This window comes from Pinus tabuliformis, chromosome J (genome assembly GCF_031772625.1).
Source record: "Pinus tabuliformis cultivar Carrire ecotype Pingquan chromosome J, CPIR1, whole genome shotgun sequence".
NCBI classification, from domain to species: domain Eukaryota; kingdom Viridiplantae; phylum Streptophyta; class Pinopsida; order Pinales; family Pinaceae; genus Pinus; species Pinus tabuliformis.
Genome location: NC_142295.1, coordinates 277,226,661 through 277,248,406, shown reverse-complemented (window position 1 = coordinate 277,248,406; position 21,746 = coordinate 277,226,661). Strand labels below are relative to the sequence as shown.

General features: G+C 35.9%; 1 protein-coding gene across 1 annotated transcript; it reads right to left on the bottom strand.

Moving 5' to 3' along the window:
* Nucleotides 1-417: 417 nt before the first annotated feature.
* Nucleotides 418-3,725, bottom strand: LOC149226861 (uncharacterized). Its single transcript, XM_089380323.1, has 3 exons — nt 2,532-3,725; nt 2,364-2,373; nt 418-2,105 (listed from the first exon to the last, which is right to left on the bottom strand). Exons 1-3 carry the CDS (start codon nt 3,723-3,725, stop codon nt 418-420), a joined length of 2,892 nt encoding a protein of 963 aa, XP_089236449.1.
* Between the last annotated feature and the right edge of the window lie 18,021 nt (nt 3,726-21,746).

Genomic DNA, 21,746 nt, shown 5'->3' with positions numbered 1-21,746 from the left:
TAAGCAAATAAAAAGTTACATACTATGTGCCACTTGCAGTCCTGATGCAAGATTGTTCTGCTGTAGAAAACACAAAAATCACAGTCCTTTTTGACTGTTTGTAGAAGGTTCAGATATCTGACATTTCTGTATTATGGTCATATATTTGACTGTTTGTTCTTCCTCCTTAAACGAGTCTTTAAACACTAGACATATATACATTTTTGCATTTTGAGGTCTCCTTTAGAGAAAGAAAACAACCTCTTACAAAACTGTTATAGTTCTTCAGACGAGCTGATATGTTCAATAAGAAAAAAAAAAATAAACTTGAGATCTGACAAGAAAAACTGAAACAAAATAAAACGTGAAACAGAGAACAGAAACTGTAATGACGGACATGTCCATGACCAAGAAGCGAAATGTGAGGGGAGGCCGCTATTACTGAGACTGATCGAAAGAAGGATCTGTCGAACTGATAGACTGCCCCTGCCTGTATTCAGTTATTGACCAGCTTCCCAAAAATTGTTGTACACCAGCCTTAGAAAACCTGTCGGCTTCCTCGTTTCTGTCCCTGTAAACATGGCATATGATGAAAAAGTTAAAAGATGATTTTAAGAGCTGTATTTCCTCAAGAATAATCTTCAAAATTTGATTTTGACATGCAGCACTTCCGTTGACCCAGTTAATGACGTTCAAAGAGTCACCAAATATTTGGATTGAGAGAATATTTCTATGAAGAAGCCAACATAGAAGAAGGCGTAATGCAGATAGCTCAGCAAAGTTATTTGAGCCTGATCCGAGGCCTACAGAGGCTTTAAGGGAATGATCTTGATTAAGGTGAATACACAGTCCAGCCCCTGCCTTGTTGTTCTGGGAGGCCCCGTCAAAAAAAGCCCAAGGAATACCCTCCTGGATATTAACATACTTCGAGGATTTTTGAGGAGGTTTGGGATCGGGAGCAGGAATGGCAGAGTAGATAGCTGCACAGTTTATCGCTGTGACTGCGACGGGGGTGTCTTTATCTTGAAACAGGCTCGTATTTCTCGCAATCCACACCCCCCAGAAGTAAATAAGAGGAAGGATTCTCATATTCCCTTCCGGGAAGGTTTGCCACCACCTACTCCAAACTGCTTCCAAAGGTTCATCGCCCAACTGAGCCTTGATGTTGAGCAAACTAGATAGCTCCCCCCAAATCTTTTTTGATTCAGCACATGAGATAAAAAGGTGATTTATAGATTCCTCTTCTGTTTTGCACAAAGGGCATCTCCCTGGTCCAACTAAATATCTGGCTCGCAAAGTGTCCCAGGTTGGAACTTTCCTTTTTAACATGCACAAGAGAAAAATCTTAGCTTTTGCAGGTCCTTTAAGCTTCCATATAAGTTTCGTCCACCAATCTGGATTGCCCCAACCTTTCTTTTGCATAAGGAAGTTGTATCCATCCTTAGGGGAGTATTCGCCTATATCCCCCTGCGCCCATATCAACAGATCTGATTCATTTTTGAGCCTGACATTAGAACGGTGAAGTTCTTGGATGAAAGAACACCATTCGTTCTTCCACCTGATATTTAATCCCAGGTCTTCTGCACTCTTCCAAGCCTGTCCCCATATTGAGGATTGACCAATTTTCTCCACCTGGTTTAAAGTATAAATGCCCTTGTGATCAAGATGCCTGAGTAAGCCTGGGGATAGAGCATAAGCTTCATTACAGCCTACCCAGGGATCCCTTCCAATCCTGCAATGTCTTCCATCTCCTATCTTCCAAGCCAGCCCTTGTTCAATCACAGAGAAGGCTTCCACCGTTGCTTTCCATACAACTGAAACATTCTTTTTCCTCTTTTCCTGGCTTCTGATCCAGTCCTCCAGAGGGACAGGGTCTATGTATTTTCTTCTGACCACTCTGGTCCAAAGATTCTTCGTCGAAATAAGTCTCCAACCAGATTTGGCTGCCAGAGAAAGGCTAAACTCAGGGAGCCTTTTTATTCCCCATCCTCCCCATTCTTTTGGTCTTGCCAGTTTATCCCAAGCTACCCAGGGGAGAGCAGAACCTTCTTTAGCCCCTGCCCATAAGAATTTGCTATAGATCCTCCTGATTTTTTCCATCACACCTTTCGGAACCCAAGTTAAAGCTGCCCAGTAGACAGGAATGGCTAATAGTACTGATTTAATAAGGGTTAATCTGCCTGCTCTGGAAAGCCATTTGTGACTCCAGTGAGAAATTCTAGCTTCAATCTAGCAATGAGCTAGTTCCAGTCCTCTTTCTTGTATGCTGATGGTTTTAACCAAAAGCCCAGATATTTAAAAGGGGATTCCAGCTGTTGATGATGGAAAGGGAAAATATTTAGCACCAAGGATCTTTCCCTTCTGTCAATATTTGCCATAGATACCTGAGATTTCCTGTGATTAATATGCATGCCAGTAGCTTTCAGAAACAGATCAATTATGCTTTTAATCTCCTTAATTTCATTGATAGATCCATTAGTGAATATCAAAATATCATCGACAAAAAGGAGGTGGGTAATGAAAAGATTAATTGCTACCTCAATACCTTTTACCTTCTCCTCTCTTCTGGCTTTATGAATCAACCTGCTTAAGCCCTCTGCCACAAGAAGAAAAAGAAGAGGAGATAAGGGGCATCCTTGCCTTAATCCTCTTTGGCTTTTGAAAAAAGGGGAGGCAACTCCATTAATAAGGATCGCATAGCTGACGTTGGAGATACAGCCCATTATCCAACTGATGAAAGAATAGTTGAAGCCTAAGTGAGTTAGCAGCATCCGGAGATAAATCCAATTTATTCGGTCATAGGCTTTAGATAGATCAATTTTGAAAACCACCCCTTTCTTTTTCTGCTGCCTGACACTGTGAATGACTTCCTGGGCTACTCCTATGGCTTCATGGATTTGTCTCCCATCCAAAAACCCGAATTGTTCCATAGAGATATTCCTTGACAGAATGGGAAAAATTCTTATAGCTATCACCTTTGCAATAATCTTGTATATGCAATTGCATAAGGATATCGGCCTGAAGTCTTCAAAGGTCTCCGGATCATCCTTTTTAGGAATGAGAGCTATGAAAGTTGAATTGAAGGGCCTGTAAACTTCTCCTTTCTGTCTTGATTCTTCAACTACATCAGTTATTTCAGAACCTATTAGATCAAAGAAAAAGAGGAAGAGTTCAATAGTCCATCCGTCCGGTCCAGGGCTTTTTTCTTTAGCCATGAGTTTCATAGCTGCTTCAACTTCATCCTTGGTTACAGGGGCTGATAAATCCTCTGCTTCATTCTCTTCGACAAATCTTGGAAAACATTGAGCAGTTCTAATAACCTCAGCTATTGTGGCTTCTCCCGAATCTGAGAATAGACTCTGGAAGTGTCTCTGTCCAAGACCAGAGAGGCCTGAGAAAGTATTTACCTCCCTGCCTTCTTCATCTTTTAGGCTCCAGATGGTGTTAACAGATTTTCTCCCTTTTGCAAAGTTATGAAAAAAACTGGTATTCTCATCACCTGCTTTCAACCATATAGCCCTGCTCTTGAGCCTCCATTCTTCCTCCTTATCCAAAAGAATTTTATTCTGAAGCTTCTCCAATTGAAGGATTTTATCCTTGGAAGCCTGCGAGATATAACCATCCTCCTCGGTGCTTTCCAGAATTTTCAACTCCTCCCTGATTCTGTATAATTCTTCATTCTGTTTGGACTTCCTATCCTTTGCCCAGGAAATAGTTGCCTTCTTCAGTCTCTTGAGATTCTCCATGAATAAGAAACTTTTGTCCTCCCTTACATCTCTGTCCGGATGAATCCATGTTTCCACAAAAAGATTTTTAAAGGAGGGATCTTGAAGCCAGGAAGAGTTAAATTTAAAGGGGGAAGGAGGCTTAGGGGGAGGGAAGGAGATATCAAGGAAAATAGGGAAATGATCAGAGTTTCCAATTTCCTCCACCCATTGCTTGAAAATGGGGACCTTTGAGATTAAACCTTCAGAGAGGAGGAACCGGTCCAATCTTTTTGCAATTCGATCCTCCCCAGTTCTTCTATTCCTCCAAGTAGGTTTCAATTTAGAAGGGGAAGGGTCTATGAGATTGTTATCCAAGAGAAGACTGAGGAAGAAGTCCGACAGGGGGTCTTCCCTTGCTGAAGGACCCCATGCTTCTGCGCGCCCTATTGAAAAATTTAAATCACCTCCAACAATCAATAGGGGCGACTTCATCAAAGATTTGTTCAGCAAATCGTTCCAGAAAGACTCCCTACCTTGACAGGGGCCATAAATATTAACAATCAAAAAGGGAAGGGAAAAATCTGGGGAAATGATCTCCATACCCATTACTTGTTTCGACCCCCATAGGTTCATGACCTTAATTCTTCCTTCTTTGTAGCCTATCGCCAACCCTCCCGAATGGCCCGATGAATCGATTGCTGTGAATTTCCAACCTGGGAGGAGGGAATTTAACATATTTTCCACTTCAGACCCTTTTCCCAGAGTTTCTTGAAGGAAGATAATGTCAGATTTAGAGGAAAGGAGCCAATCTCTAAGGGCCAGTTTTTTAGGTTTGTTGGCCAAACCTCTACAATTCCATGAAGACAAGATCATTTGATTACAGAGCCGGGGTTCTGCACCGCTCTAAGTACCCCAGGAATTGAGTATTGTTTCCCATCAGCTACATCCAACTTCGCTTTTAGCTTTGCCTTCGATAGGTCCGAAATTCTACCCCTCTTGTTTTTTGGTAAGCTTTGGGAGGCCATAACCCCTAAACCACCTACAGAAGCAGACGGCCCGGGCTTCCCAACCATTGATCTGAGATTATAGGGGCATGGAGTCTGAGGGACCGGATGACCAAGAGGAGGCCACACATCATCACTATTTAAATCTAGGGATGGCATGGCAGTCGAAATGTTGTCGATGTCAGGAGAGCCCGCATGATGATCAGAGATTTTGTTTAAACCATTATTAGGAGAAGAATGAAGAGAAGGAGAATAATGATGGGTACCAGATATATGCCCTGGAAAATGAGAAGGAGGAGGATCAGGACCCTTACCCTTCTCAGGTTCTGAGGCATCGGGCTGATCACCACTTGAAACTTTTGCAATCTCCTCCTTAGAATCCTCCGGTTGAGCTTCTGGGGCCTTTACCGATTCATGGGGCTGGGAATCCACCGGTACTGCTACGTTCTGCCCCCCCTCCGTCTCCATGTCTTCAACATTCTGCTCTGCCATGCCTTCTTTCTCTTGAGACACAGGTTCATGCCTGAAAACTGGCTGGCTTGGAAATGGGGTCCTCCGGAATCGCCTCCTTCTTCTGGCCTGCGTGCAATCCTTGGCAAGGTGACCATATTCATGGCATTGGTGGCATCGGAAAGGCAGATGCTCATAATCCAATATCTGTTCGAAAACGTAATCTTTGTATTGGAGATTGATTTTTTGCGCAAGACCGTTGCTGGGATTAAGACTCACCAAAATGCGTGCCATCGCTCTATCTTTGGTCTGCAAGAAAGACATATCTGCCTCCAAGAAAGTTCCCAATCTGTTACCGATGGATTTGAAAACTGCTTCGGTCCAAAGGAACAACGGAAGACCCGGGGCCCTTACCCAAACCGGGAAAACATCGGTTTTTTCTTTGAAAGCATCAAACAAGGGACTCCACTTTTTCAACAGGACTGGAATATTGTCGATAATCCAATTCCTGCCGAGCACCCACTCCGCTGCCTCCTTGTCCTCGAACTTGAGCATAAACCAGCCCTTAGCTAGTGCTAAGGCTTCAAACCCCAGGGGTCTGTCACGGACAAAACGTTGTTCTCCCCATGTCTGCAAGAAGCCTGACGAAAACTTCTTACCTCTTGCCCTGCCTACCAGCGTGCACTCTGCCATTACTAGGGTTTCATCGATAGAGACCTCCATGCCGAGGATCAGGTTGCCCTCCAACTCCTGGGATCCAATCGGCCTTTGGGTTTTCCTTTTTCCCCCTTTTTTCCCAGAACCCTCAGCTGAAACCCTAGCTTCCTCAAAAGGACCAGTCCATTCTGGTTCCTCCAAGGGCGGAACCGATAGATTCTCTACCTCCGGAAAAGACTGATAAGGCCCAGTGTTATCAGGTATCGGGATATCTGCTTTGAACCTCCCATCCGGCGGTACATTGAAGCCTTCCGGCTCTCCCTCGAGGCTGCCAATCTGGCCGTTGCGCCCTCCTGCATCGTTTTCATTTGTAAAAGAAGGGTTTCTCGGCAGAGAGACCCTAGATAGCGAAGAAACCCTTTCAGAACCCCTGTTTCTGCCTGACCCAGAAGCAAGCCCTAAATTTACCACATCCTCAATGCCTCCTGAAAGAAGAAATCTTCCCGACCCTGCTTTGCCCTTAGAACTGGGAGAATGACCCGCTGTGAACACTCTACCCGCTGCTTCTCCACTGGCTGGCTGCTTTTGGAGTACTTGTCTGCGAGCCTGGATGGCAAAACTGTCATGGTCCTTACCGGTTTGCTGTGACAAAACCTTATTTCCTTGCGAAACCGGGATTAACTTGGAGTATTCAAACCCCCCGAAATACCGCTCCACATTTTGTACTGTCGGTTCCTTCCCCCAAACAGAAAGAATGTCTTCCAATTCTGGGTCCAAGTCGACCAATTCGTTGGGGTTTACCATGGTTACGGGAGCCGTTCCGAGATAACCGCCTGAAACAGTGCTAGATGCCAGCAAAACCTTGTCCTTACTCTGGTAAAACGGGAAAAGCGAAATTAGCCTTTGCGATTGCTGATGGAGGGATAACACCCGTCTTACTGCGAAAACACTTTCGAACAACCTCCAGCTGCCAGTCGAATCAGATAAACCTATTCCTGCTCCTGCTGCTGCACACGGACAACGACATCTTGCTCCCTACCCGTGCCCTGTGCGAGGTTCCGCCCGTAACCCTAGCTGCCAAACCCTAGCCATCCCAAGACCATGGATCTCAAATCGAAATCCTTTATATTTGATATCAGAGCATTTCCATGTTATTTCATTGAATCTGTAGAATAACTAGAAGCTTTACAACAATAGTTAAAGTAAAATAATTATATATGTGGTGATTAATGTGTATCGGGATTTTAGCGGAAGAGTGGAATGCTTGGCAGTGCAAGATCTATTATTTCTCTTTTTATTAATTATTAATTTTCTCTTTTTATTTTGTTTAACCAAAAAATATTTTATTTAATATAATTAATTCCTAAATTAATTTAATTAATTAATTTATAATTCTTTCTATTGCTTTCATTTTTATTTTAGTTAACTAATCCTTAAGAAAGAAACATTATTGTTCAATTAATTCAATTAATTAGTTAATAATTTTATTTATTTGATTAATTAATTAATTTTTATTTAATTAATTTAATTCCTAACTTTGTTTTATTTTATTAATATTATTTTCCAATTTTTATTTTATTTTTTATAATTTTATTTTATTTTATCAAATGCTAATTTTATTTAATTTTCAGTTTTATTTTTATTTAATTTAATCTAATTTAATTTTTTTAACTAATTTAATTAATTAAAATTAAATTAATTAAATTAGTTAAATTAATTATTTTAATATAATCAATTAAAATAAAATAATTAATCAAATTAAATTAATTAATTTACCAAATTAATTAATTTATTTGATTGATTAATTTAATTAATTAATTAGCTTAAAATTAATTAATTTATTAATTTTATTAATCCTCTAAATATCGAAAACCTATGATACTATGCTTCTAAAGGTTTCCAAGGATTTATATGTCTAATCAAGGGAAGCCAATTTCCACTAATCTCACTCCCATTGTCCCTGTTGAGGTTCTGAGAAAATTTCATAATTTCGATGGCCTCTCTAATTTTTATTTTTTGATAATTATCCTCTCTTGCAACTATTTTGGATGAGTGTTCTGCAAGGGCTGATGTACGTGATCTCCCATTCTTTATAGCAGCTCCGTGCTCTTTAAGTCTTATTTTCAAATTTCTTTTTAATTTTCACTGTGATGTTCCATCCCTAATTTGTAGCAATTGTATGAATATTGTATCACATGGACCTCTTCCTTCATTTGTCAAATATGTAATATAAACAATCAAATGTTGCACCATAATCCGATCAGTGCTTTCACCATATAAAAGCGAGTAATATGGACTTTGGAAAATCTCATCTTTTAATTTTTTCCAATATACCTCCTTAGCAGCTTCTAGAAAGTCTTTTCCATATGTTTCATTTGTATATGTTGAGTATTCATCTGTTAGAGGCATGTGAGGAGTGTTTTTATACCTATTCAAGTCACAAATTGACTTAGATACTTCCAAAGGTAAATCATGTATTGGAATAAAATACATGTTATCAATAACTGATATAATTCTCTCTTTTTGAGCATCAACCATTGGCTCTACATGTTTGTAATTGGAAGAGTACTCCGTTTACTTTCTCCCTCTACAAGTTTCAAAGCAAATTTATGAGCCTCTGACATTGCATGGATGTTTAAAGCACTAACTTGAAGGGTTGTGCTTCCATATTTACAAAATGGAGTTTCCATTTTAAATTTTACACACCATGAACATTTTATCCTTTCAACACCATTAAAACATTTTACAGCATAAGCCCATGGAAATCTCAGCTTCCATTTGGAATTGAATGTTCTTTTGAACCTCTTGGATGTTGGTTCCTCTTTAAGAAGTTATGCACTATCTGATTCATGGTCATCATCCACACGATCATATACTTAATTTTTAGAAATATGCAGCTAATTAGAGCATTGAGTGATACCAAATGCATCGGAAAGTGAAAGTTGTTTCAGATCCTTTTTGGGGCAACCAAGAGGTGGAATTTTATACCTATAATAGACAAAACAATAAATATAAATTAATATAAAAATACACAATATTCTTTGAAAATAAGACAATATACAAAAAAATTCATATGAAAACTAATGAAAAGCAACAAATAGATCTCACACACATAGGTCCGTTGATCATTGAAAATTAAAACTAACATTGATCTTCATGGAAGGTTATGCACATTGCCATCACTAAAATGGAATTTCTTCTATAACAAGGAGTATCTCAAATTGTTTTTCAGTAATTGTAATGTAGAAGGCATCACGATTCACAAGGAAAACAATCACAAATCGGGGGATGCACAAAGCACACAAGAAGTTGGCAGTTCGAGTGGGGCAAGTCTATGTAGCATCCGTCATGTATGGATACTTCTTGAGAAGAGTTGACAAACACTTCCAACTAGAGAAGAGCATGAAGATGCTTCCTTTTGTCTCAAATGAAGAAACTGATGTTGAGCATTTGAATTACACCCACTCAGAGTTAGAAGGTGGAAATTGGCAAGATAATTCAGCTGTACAAGGTGGTGCGGCTGGATAATAAATAATGAATAATAATCACACATGATTATCTACCAACACTGCTAACAACAGATGATTGGGATAGCCATGAACATTCACATGCATGTTTCCATGATTGTTATGTATGTTAACAGCTATATATGGTTGAGAGTAGAGGTGGCCAACTAGAAGTCCACATTTCAATGCTCAACAAGTGTACATTTCAATGTTATGGTTCTAATTCACATAAAATTTCGGGCATGCCTGTGTGTACATTTCAATGTTATGGTTCTAATTACATCTTAGATAAAATTACAAACATGAAAGAGTGCACATTTCAATGTTATGGTTCTAAACATGCCAGAGCAAGACAAGGCATTCATGACTCTATTTTTTATATAGTTATGATCTATGTCATGTAGTGGAGCCATAAATATGTATGGCATTCATGGAATCATAGTACTCCCTGTTATAATAGTACTCCTTTTATATGTTGTGCCTAATATTTTACCAAATTTCTCAATCTGATTTCAAAGCATACATTTCCCATACTCGTAAATCATTCAATACATGTCTTAACAAACACATTACTTAACAACCAAATTACATGATCCACAACCAAATCTCCAAAATAAGTATTATAAAACACTTTTTTATAAATTAAAACATCTGGTTTAATTTAAACAAATTGAAATCCTCATCTCAGTTTTCATATTAAAAAATGTGTTAATCAAAGTAAATATTTAAATTTTACATAAAAATATATAAATAATTTGACACATATTTTGGAAATAGATTTATTAAAATATAATTTATGGAAAGAAAGTAATCACCCAAGAAGATCACATATTGTTCCACTTAACTTGATGAGAAGATGAATAAAATTACAAAATATAGATTTAATTTATTTTTATTAAATTTTCTATAAACCGTCGAAGTTCCTCTCACAATTTTCATGTTGAATGGTTTGCGATGACAGGTGGGGGAATGGGAAAAATAAATGGGATACCCATAAAAGGACTAGAAAACATGGAAGTCCTACTTGCAATAGGAATAGTGAACGAAAGTCCCCTGCTAAGAAGCAAGTGACATAAGCATGGATATCATAGGAACAACTATGGATGGAAACTAATAGATTGATATATGTCCCCAGATGGAGAATCTAGGAGTACTAGGTAATTTTTTATAAGCACTAATACCATTCAATGATGAAATAGGAAGAAGTGAAGTGGCTCCTCCTATTATGGTTGAAGACAAGGGAAGGGGCATTATATTCACACTGACCTAGTGATGCCTAACATTGTAGGGAAATGGTGGAAAAGGGACAAAGAGTCGAATATTGTAAAGTTGACTTTTGTAATATAGTTCCAAATGGATCAGTTAAAGGAGGGTTGAAATAAGGTAAATTAGTATCATCCACAGTCTCAACCTTAGGATTTCCTCTTAAACTAGTGGTGTGTGCCTCAAGGTGATTAAGGGGATTATTATTTGATGATAAGACTCATTATTCAATAGTGTGTGGCTCTTCCTCAATGGGATAAATACCACATTTCCTTTGTGACTGATAGGTTATTAGTTCAACCACAATGCTAGAGCTAGAGCACGACATAAAGAAAAAGAGAAAGCTAAATTTGACTCTATACTAATGACCAAAGAGCACACAATAAAAAAAAAGTCTTAAGTTAACAACTAGCAAACTAGATATTACAGAAGGGACCTCTAAAATCCAAGAATCTTGAGGTGATGAAATCTCCAAGGCCTTGAGCTCGCTAAGGAATGATAAGTAGTTACCCCAACTTCTCGATATCAGGCTTTATTGACACAAGTGACATCTTAAATGGAACTGAGAAACACCCCCAAGGAGCACAAGTATGGAAATTGACATCTTCCTCAAGTATCAGGGGGGCTTCCCACTCATAATCACCTAGGTAATATATCTTAAAGACCAGCCACTAAGGTTGCTGCCTCACTACCAAACAACTAGAAGAACAATCATGGGTTGGGATCATATGTGTAGGTAGGGTATCTATGCTCGCAAACTCGACAAGGGATTGTTCACAATGAACCATGTGTGTTCATGAGATCCCTGAATGCACATAATCTAATAAGCACCAAAAACCAAATGAAGTGAGGTTGTCACTCAACTAGCCTCTGACATGACCTCATGCTTGACTCCTATGTAAGAGAAGTTTCCCTACAAGAATCTAATGTGGTGGTGGATTTGTCACTCACTTGTAGAGTCAATTTTTCTTTTGTGGCCCTCAAGAGTTCCCTCTTCAACTCTATTCTAAGGCTCTACAATCCTAAGCATGTTAGTTTACTATAAACAAGAATGTCTAATAAATTTTAATTCATGTTCATTATTAAGGTTGTTATTTACTCAAAGGGAGATGTGTCCTGCAACTTAGGTGATATTGTGACTCTTTCATGAGTAGTAGAAGAATTATAAATGAATGAAATCAATGCAAGTTCTATCTAAAGAATGGAAAAGATCCTTCTTTTCTTTTTTGTTTTAAATGTGAAAACAACCAACATGCATTAATCAAATTTTCACTAATGCACAACTATTAAATGCATCTACATCTTCTTCAATGTAATTATTTCCATGATGTTAACAAAAACTCTTTTCCCTTTTCCTTTTGTTATGAGACAATAAAATTCTTGCAAGAAATGCAACAATGTTTTGTTTTCTTAATGAGAAAAGAAACAAAATGTGAACAACATTCATAATCATTCACTCGATGTTACCACAACAATATAGATAATGGGTGCAACTTTTCAACATGTGCATGAAAAGTCAAACTCAAAGGGAAAGAAACTTTAAAAGTAAAGCCAAAAAATCCAAGATACCAATAAGTGCTTAAAAGAAACCAAGAAGATAAATTAAACTTAAAACTCGAAAGAAAATAATGGAGCATCGTCAACAACCATAAAAAAAGTCTTACAAGTATTTATAGAAAAGAGAACATCCGTACTTAAACTAAAGTTATTTACTTCAAGAATGCAAATAGGAGCATGCTACATGAGATTGCTGCCAAAAAATAATTACAGACACAAAGCATACAAATGTGGCCCATTAGACATCCTTTCTTTTTTCATATCTTAAACAATTCTAAATATTAAATGCCAAATGTACATGGATATCCCAAACAGATTGTATGTAAAAGAGTTTCTCGAAGTTTTCATTCAAGAATACTAAAGATTTTGCATACCTCTCTCTTCTGCACATATTACTGCTTAACTTTCCTTACCTGATAAACGATCCTTGCAACTTCCTTTTGTAATTCTATTAATGATTCAAGGATCTTCTTCAATTTCTTTTTTGACAGAAATCTAAGGGCTCTCTTCCATTATCATTCCTAGTGCGCCACTAAGCTTGACCCCTGATAATTCTTTCATGATTTTTCCACCCAAATCATTCTTGATCAGATTTTTATAAGCAAATTGTAGGTACATAAGCTTTGATTTTGTCTTTGGATTAAAGTAGATGATTTAAACCCTAGGAGCTTTGTATGAAAAATCTGCATAAGCATTTAAAAAAACCTAAATTCATTAAAATTACATTTAGCTTGGCATCAGATTGTCTCCTTCCATCGTTAGAATTGTCTGGCAAGAGAAAATCCCTGCATAAATAAAATTGACAAGATTAAACAAGAAACTTGAAAATAAAGGGGAATTGAATAGGGTTGCAACATTTGTGGTAAAATAATCAAGTTGCAGAGTGGGGTTCTTGTAGCCGTAGGTGCAATTCGCTGAAGGCGGGCTGACGGGGGAGAGAGAGGTAGTTACCATGGTAACTCCTCCTATCAGAACCCTTTGATCCCAAACTCTCAGTAGTTGGATTGCCTACGCTTGGAGGAAGGACGATACTTCTCGGTCAGAGTGGAAAACTGGATTTCAAGAGGGTTCAATAGGAATCACCATAACAATAATTAATACGCAGTGAAATGTGAAATGATTTGACAAGTGCATAATTTTAGAAACAGTTTCACATCACGGAGGAAGGAAACTAAATAATTAAAGGCCATGAGATTGTGAAAATTAAACGCCTGCTGGGACTGGCGCTATGTCGTATACAACGTAGAGAATGGACACAACAGCTAGGGCAATTACGAAGAAGAGCATGCGAACCATGAAATTCTTGCCCACGCAGGTGTAGATGAGCTCCAGCTTCAATAGTCTGGCATCCATGGACTCTGCTAAACATCCACCACAGGGGTAGTTAACTGCAAAGATCGAGGAGCAACCGTCGTTCAATTCAAATCAATGGAAAATGATAACCCAATCGTCTAACAAAAATCTAATGGTACAAATTATGACAGCGAGGCAATTAGGAGAGTTCTTTTCAGAGGGAAACGCCTTACGGCATAAATATTATTGAAATTTTAAAGAAAGTCCACATTTTCTATAACATTAGTGTTGCAACTTCCAAGTTAAGGTTGCTCGGTAGTCATTGTACTTTCAAGGCTAATTGATAATGCATTACATTCCAGCCTAAGGATTCAAAACAAACTAATTATCTTTGGTTTTTAAAGACTAAAAATATTTCCATTTATTTCACAATATTAAATTTATTTTATGTAACTCATATGATAATTATATAATTTTCTTAATATATATCTAATTATAAGTGTCAATTAGAAAAACTTGAAAGTCGTATCCTCTCAAATCGCCACTTGAAATCATAAGTTATTAGAGTTATTTGTGTAATGACAATTTCCATGATGTTATATTGAGACTTTTGTGATCCATATTGTAGATAAATGTCTTTAGGAATAATCAACATAATCTTTATCATCTACATGTGGGTGTTTAGAATACAATGCCTAAATATTTTACTTTGTTTTTTGCTTTCATATACTCCATATTCACGATTTTCTAAATATATGGCCAACACTCTAAATTACTTTCGTATTGACATTTTGCAAGTAACATTCTAATTCTAGATAATTTTTTTCTCTTTGACCATTTTAACCCTAAATCATTCATTTTGGATATTTTCTCTTTGTCAAGTCTTTTTGAAAATTAAATGAAAGTTTTTATTTTCTTCATTCCAAACTTAAAATTAAAATTATGATACTTACTTTTTTTTGGGGGGGGGTGGTGGTGTGTATTAGGGTAACATTTTAAATGTTCGAATGGATTTAGTAAACAGAATGTATACAAAGTAATAAAGTTGTTGTTTTTATAAATTTATGTATTTGTTATTAAGCTTTAAAATTCACTATAATACACATTTTTCTCTAATTTAAAAAATAAGATAAACAAAAAAATATTTTTAACAAATATATTATTTTGAAATTAATTTTAAAAGGATCCATCTTTATATATAAATTTTATTCAACTTCAAATTATAAATCTTTTAATATAAATAATTATGTATAAATATAATATTAATATAAATAATTTTTTATAAAAACTATCTATAAACTTATATAGTTTAAATATTATAAGTAATATAATTTTTTTTAATAATATTTTTATTAGGATTTTACTCTTTATAAAGGTTATTTCTTTCTATTTTTTCTTATTTCTTATTTTTAGATCATTAACATATTTACATCATAAATGAACTTTTAATACTATAGTTTACTACATGGGAAACTAAACTAATGAAAAAAACATGGCTTTTTTGTCCAAGATATCAAAAGGAGAACATTAGAATATCAAAGACTATATAAATGAGATTGTCTAAATATTTGTTTGAGTTTGTTTGTCTACAGGAATTCATAAAAATAGTGTACAACTAACAAAATCTCCATGAACTAAAAATAAAGTCTTCTTCTCTATATAAACTATTACAAATAGAAAAACATTGAAATACTAGGAGCCAATGAAAACCATGAGTAGAAACCATCAACAAGAGGTGGACACATCAATCAATAATGGATCTACTAAGTTGCATGAGGGTGTTAGGCATTTCCCATGAGAGAGGTGGGATTTAATGCAAACTAGTTAGTTGTCTATTTCCTCATGTTCCCTCTCGATTTCGTGCAACTGCAGAAGGATTTCAACTTTTTTGTCTATTTCCCTATGTTCCCTCTAGATTTCATGCAACTGCAAAAGAATTTCAACTATGTTCTCATTCCTTTTAAGTAAGACTTTGTGAAACAACAAATTTATCTTCCAGTAGAGATATATTGTAGGTAAGTATTGATTTTGGTGACCTCTTCTGTGTCTTGTATTAGGGATCTAATTTGAAATAGTAAGAAAAAATATTGATCTTTGAATGGCATTCCTTGTCATTAATGATCACTTACTCTTCCTCCCCGGTTTCCTCTTCCACCTTAAGAGGGGTCTACATGTGTTATATATAGGTTGAACATTGGGCTCTAGCTTGAGCTCTATATCCCCTATTAGTCACTCTATTGCTAACTCCAAGAGAAGACAATTCTCTATGTATAGGTATTAGTGAAGAGGAAATGGAATGGGGAATCCTCTAGTTCAAATGCCATAGGATTAAAATTTAGATAAGGAACCCACAAAAGGGTTACAACCAAAGACAAAAACATTAACAGCTGATGTTTCCTAGGAATGAAAGTTACAACATGGGAGAGTAGCCCAAGATTAGAGAAGTCTAATAAGGATCGAATTAGTACCATAAAGACAAAGTGTCTAAGCTAGCAATGGCCTTCAAGATGGGAGAGACAAATTTGTAGAATAAATACAAGGCCCTTGAAAATCCACCCACATAAAAATAGAAAAAATTGACATCAACATAAGAGTAAATGAAGATCCTTAAACCATGTAACCATTGGCAGAAACTTTGAACTTTGATAACATGTAATAGCTAAGAATATATCCTAAAACCACAATGCTATAACATAGAAAGAAAAGTAAGACTAACTCATACCATTTGTTGCTTGATGCCAAGAGGGGTTGAGCTACTTGTTACTTGAGTGCCAACTTTCACATGAAATAAAAGTGTGGAGTGCAAACAAATTTAAGGGGCTTGGAGAAAGCTAAAGGGTTAAGTAAGGGTGGCTAGGTAAGGAGGGTTTAGTCCTTCACTTAGTGAAAAATGAAAAAATCTCAATGAGACAAGGAGAAAGGGCTAAAAAGGTGATAGGAAGAGATACTCATTGAGGTAGGAAAAGTAAATGTGAAGGAGTGAGGGTCAATGGAGATGAGAATTTCCAAAACCAACAGACCATTATAACAATTAAAAACCATCATACCCACAAATATCAAACACCCAGAAGCTTCTCTATAAGATATACAACGTTCATTGAAGCTTCTCTCCAAGATATCCAACATTCATTAATCTCACATCATGTTGAATCACGGAAAAGTAATAAGACATGTGGCTCCAAATCACAATGAGAGAGGTGGCCATGACGCATCCTTCATTGATTGCTTGAGGTGACGACAAGGTGACCATTCTCACTTTCTTCTTTACTTATTTTATCCACCCCATTCTTAAAAGAATAAAAATTTTAAAATTTAATATAATTGTGTTTTTCTAATAAAATTTTAAATTAGCATTTCAATAATTATAATCAAATATATGAAGTACAATCATTTTTATAATTAAATATTATTTATTATGTATATTATATGTATTGACTTGTTATCTCCTGATCAAGAAGATATCCATGTCAAACATGTGAGGGGCACAATCCATCTTCCACAGTCGTTACACAGTGAGAATGGGATTGCATTATGGGCCAAATAGATCGGGAGCCAAACCTCATTCATGGCGTCTACTTCCAGACGGAGAAGGTTTTAATCTCCCAAAATTTGGTTATATGTTTCACTCTATCATCGGTTCACCTGTTAGGTTATTGTGGTGATTGGTTTACTCTTTCTTAGAGCGTAGGAGTTGGTGTAGTTCATGCCTTCCAGCATTGGACTTCTCGTCCAATTTAGTATTTTTCTCTACTTGTTGCCTTTTTCCATTCTCGCACAGGTTGTTTTTTCTCTAAAAAAAACTTGTGTGCTCTCTATGTGCTTTGAGGGGAAGGGCCTGTAAGGACATAAAACTCAGAGTTTGGTAGGATTTATGGAAAGTTGGAGCTAATCTATCTCATGGGCTCATTGTAGTGATATGCCGTTATTGCAAGTTGAGGTCTCTCAGGCCATTCATTGCATCCAACCCCTATTTTGGTCCTCACCCTTGGTAATTGGATTCTTTTGGTTTCCTATCATCATGCCTTGATGCTAGCACATGAGGTGCATCCGTGGGTTGACTAGTTGTGGATAAACAAGCTCATGTGCTTGATGTTGTGTTCAACATGCCACCATTTTGTTCTATGAGGATACTATGGATGATATTCAACATAGTCTAAGCCAGGTGACATTAGATTCTATTCATGACAACGATGCATAGTTTGACCAGAACATCTTCGAAAACATGGATTGGTTGCTAGATCTCTGGCATACTAGAGGTCACTAGAACCTCTACCTATGCACCATGGAATCATACTGGCACATGAAAACTTTGATGGGGAAAATAATGGAGTCATGCAATGTTAGAAAGAACCAGTTTCCATTCAACTATGTTGAATTGAAGCAAAAAAACAACAGTTAGCCAAGGAGCAGCAAGCCATTTACACCAAGTTGTCTAAAATGTAAGTTCTCCTACTAAAAGGAAAGGGTCATTGCTCGGGACACTTGCAGCTATCAATTTTTGCCTTTCATAACCATGGAACACTCAAAGACAAAATATATAAAAACTTTGTATTTTTTGGACAAAAATTCTCTCATTTTACTTGATTTAATTGTTGTATGTTTTCTTTGACAAAATAATATAAGCTTAAATTACAAAAAAAACAATGACTAATTATATAGATATGATCCCACCTTTTTTATTTATATGTCCATGAAAATAATTATTTTGTTGTAATTAAAATATAGTTATTTATAATATATATATATATATATATAAACTATTTTTTTTTTGAAATTGATAGATTAATTTTTTTCCTCCATATGAATTTTCATCTTATGTTTTAAATGAAAAATGTTGATATATTCTAGTTTTTTTGGAATTTGAATTTTATAATTTACAACGAGGTAGACATAACTATGCTAATTTAAAAATATATGATTTATTTTTTATAATTATGCGAAAAGTGATAGAGAATTATTTTACTTTAAGGATTTTCAGAATATATAGTGTTCACTCATGTGAATTGAATCCCAAATGCTTCTAGAACAAATCTTTCCCTTCATACTTGAAAATAAGGCACACATCTCACAAAAAGCACAGAAAAAAATAGAACGTTATTACCCGCCTCTCGTGGGATGTAAGTGTTGGTCTGAGACGAATCTGACTATGGTTTTACTTTCCACCCTTGTATTTGTGGCCCCCTAATTGGGTGTACATATAGCGATAGCTTAATCAATCCACGCGTTTAATAAATAAAAGCGTTGATTTTTTTTTCTAGTACAATGAGAACAGGCAATCCAGCGAAAGCATGCGACATTCATTCAGAACATCGAGGAGAATGTTTTTTTTCCGTTCTTTTAACATTTTTCGGGTCCATTATTCCGCTTCGCTTTTACGTGATTTAACACATGGCGTACTATACAGAATCAGAACGCAATAATAAGTTAGTCACTGTTTCTCATTTTCTCGTTCCTCCGATTGCTTTTAGACCTGTTACATACAGATTCCCACTAATTGAGAGCTCTGCGGGCTTTGTCTAGGTATTAGAGTATTTGGCCAAATAATTTTCATTATATAACACAAAAAAATAGTTGGGATGGTTATGCCATGGGCCACAACAATAGGCTTTTCATATAATCTACAAATCCCCAAAAAGCACAAAAACACACACATTTATATTCATTTGGTCCATTTTTTAGGCATATGGAAGATTTTTTTTGAGATACTTGTGAACATATATGGCTTTCTGTTAGGAGAGGCACAAACATAGGCTTGATGCCAAAACAAGAAGAGTGTATGGGATTCTATAAATTATTCTTACGAATTTTTTAAGGGAACATCAATTACGGGATAAGAAAAATAGAAGATTAGTTAGCCAAATATGCATCTTAAAATAAGATGTGGAAAAAAATGCTATAACGTTAACCATATATGTATTATCATCTATTTGTGGATGATACATTGTACTAGAGTTTTTATAAAATTCTTTAAACAATTCTCTCAAAAATTTTGAGGTAAACTTTGGATCTCTATCTAAAATAATGCCTTCAAAACTCCCTACAATCTACTAATTTCCTTCATGAATATTTCTACAATTTTGGCTACCTTATGTCTAAGTTTTCATGCAACATAATAAGTAGCTTTTGCTAATTTATCCTTCGTTTCCATTATTGAATCATGTTTCCTTCTTGTAATGGGAAATTTCGCTGTAAAATCAATGGTTACAACTCCCCATTTCCACTCTAAAATTGGCAATCACTATGGAAAACTAGAAAGGTTTCAATAGTTAACATTCATTCTTTGACATTCTATGTATTTGGCAATGTAATTAGCTACATCCTTCATCATTCTCAATAAAAAATATTACGTTTTCATTTTTAAAATTCATTATGATAACCAAGGTATCCTACATATGAACATTGTGAATTTCTTTCATAATTAATTTTTTCAATTCATAAAAACTATACCCTATATTTATAGAAAAATATACCACCTTCACATAAATTGTATTCTTTAAATTTCAATGGTACTTTTTTTTTTCAATATTATTTTACCTATAAATAGTACCAATGTCTAACCATAAGTGCTAAAATTTTATTTCGTAAATCTAAAATATGCACACTCATAATTGTAGCTTGAATAAAGTGTACCATTCTATTTAGTTCATTCGGAACTTCATTCTCCTTTCCTCTTATGTTTTTAATGTCAAAATCACATTCTTCTTTCCTATGATGTTTTTAATGTCAAAATCACATTCAGTCAAAGATTCCAACCATCTCAGTGAAAAAACAATGAAAAACTTTTGAGAGAAAACACCCTCACATCTACATAAACCCTTCTAAGTCGCAAAACCTATTTTTTCACCCATTCTCAATAGATCAAATTCACAATCTATTTCTTTAAATAAGCACAATGTTTGTACGATGACTTATTTAAACTATATCATTAAAAATTAGTGATTTATAATGTTAAATGTTTTATTTATTTCAAACATTAGTTTATATATATATATGCCAACCTAAACCTGGAAAAAGTTACATATGTCCCTCACACTCTGGCAATATGCCTGCCAAACTTTTCAAATTGTTAGTGTAGTTCCATAAAATAGAGAAAAGCTATTTACATTTATAATTGCTTAAAAAAATTAAAACTAAGTTTTATAATATATCTTATTAGTCCTTGCCTTCGGCATAGCAGGGACTAGCGATTGATCGATCGTTTGACCGCCTATTAATTGATCAACTGACCCGTTTTTTTTGTTTTCTTGTATTTTAACCAAAGTTTGATCGTAACAATTTTATTCACATGAATTTTATCCAAAGTTTTAAGACTGAAAGCATTCTACCTCTTATTACAGGGTTCATGTGGCCTGATGCAAGGAAATTGCGGCAGTACCATTTTATCCAAAGTTCAGACAACGAATATACTTCGAGGCCCTTTCGAGGTCCTTTCCACATGTATATCAAGGCCCCTTCCATATGGCTATTAGCATGCAAGGCCCCTTCCATATGGCTATTAGCATGCAACTCTGGCATGGTAGAAGATAGTCAGCCCAGAAGGCTCAAGCAGAAACTAGGGCCACTCCTTCACTATTTTGTCGTTGCCTACCGAGAAGAGTCTGAAAGATTTCAATTCCAGTCTTTGGACGTGCTCTATTATCTACACGCTTGAGTCTGCAAGATTTCAATTCCAGCCTTTCGACATAGTTCATAGCTAGTTGCACCAGAGAAAGGCAGTGGCATTGTAGTTTTCGACCTGATAGACCTGGCATGTATCATACTATCTTTATGTATTTGGGCAAGCTAATAATTAAGATTAATAAGTAAAATAACAGTGTACATGCATTAAACACTCGAAGTCATACATACATTTCAAGATTGTTAAAATATTTTAAATGCTTATTACCTGACGTTGCTCTGGCTCATGCCCATTCCAAAAGACATATGTCTGAATAACATCTATTCCTCTGTCTTTAGACTTGGCAATAAGATCGGGCCACATCTGTTTAATAACATGCAAAAAATTTAAGCAAATTGTACAGTTAACAATAAATAGAAACATAGCTAAAATAATACCAAATGCAATACAAACCTCTAGGGTGCTTTGGGGGTAATGTATGGACCCAAAAATTAATAACGTATGATGTCCATTGATTAGCAAAGCTCTCCCATCATAGCTAACACTTGTTGTTGCATCCACTTTACATGCATCGATTTCGTTCTTTAATTTCCTCTGCTTTAAATGCATCGCTTTTTTTGCTTTTAACTGTTTCTATTTACTGCAGGCGATATTAATGATATTGAACATGAAAACCTTACTCAAAAACTCAACGGTAAATGCTTCATTTAGT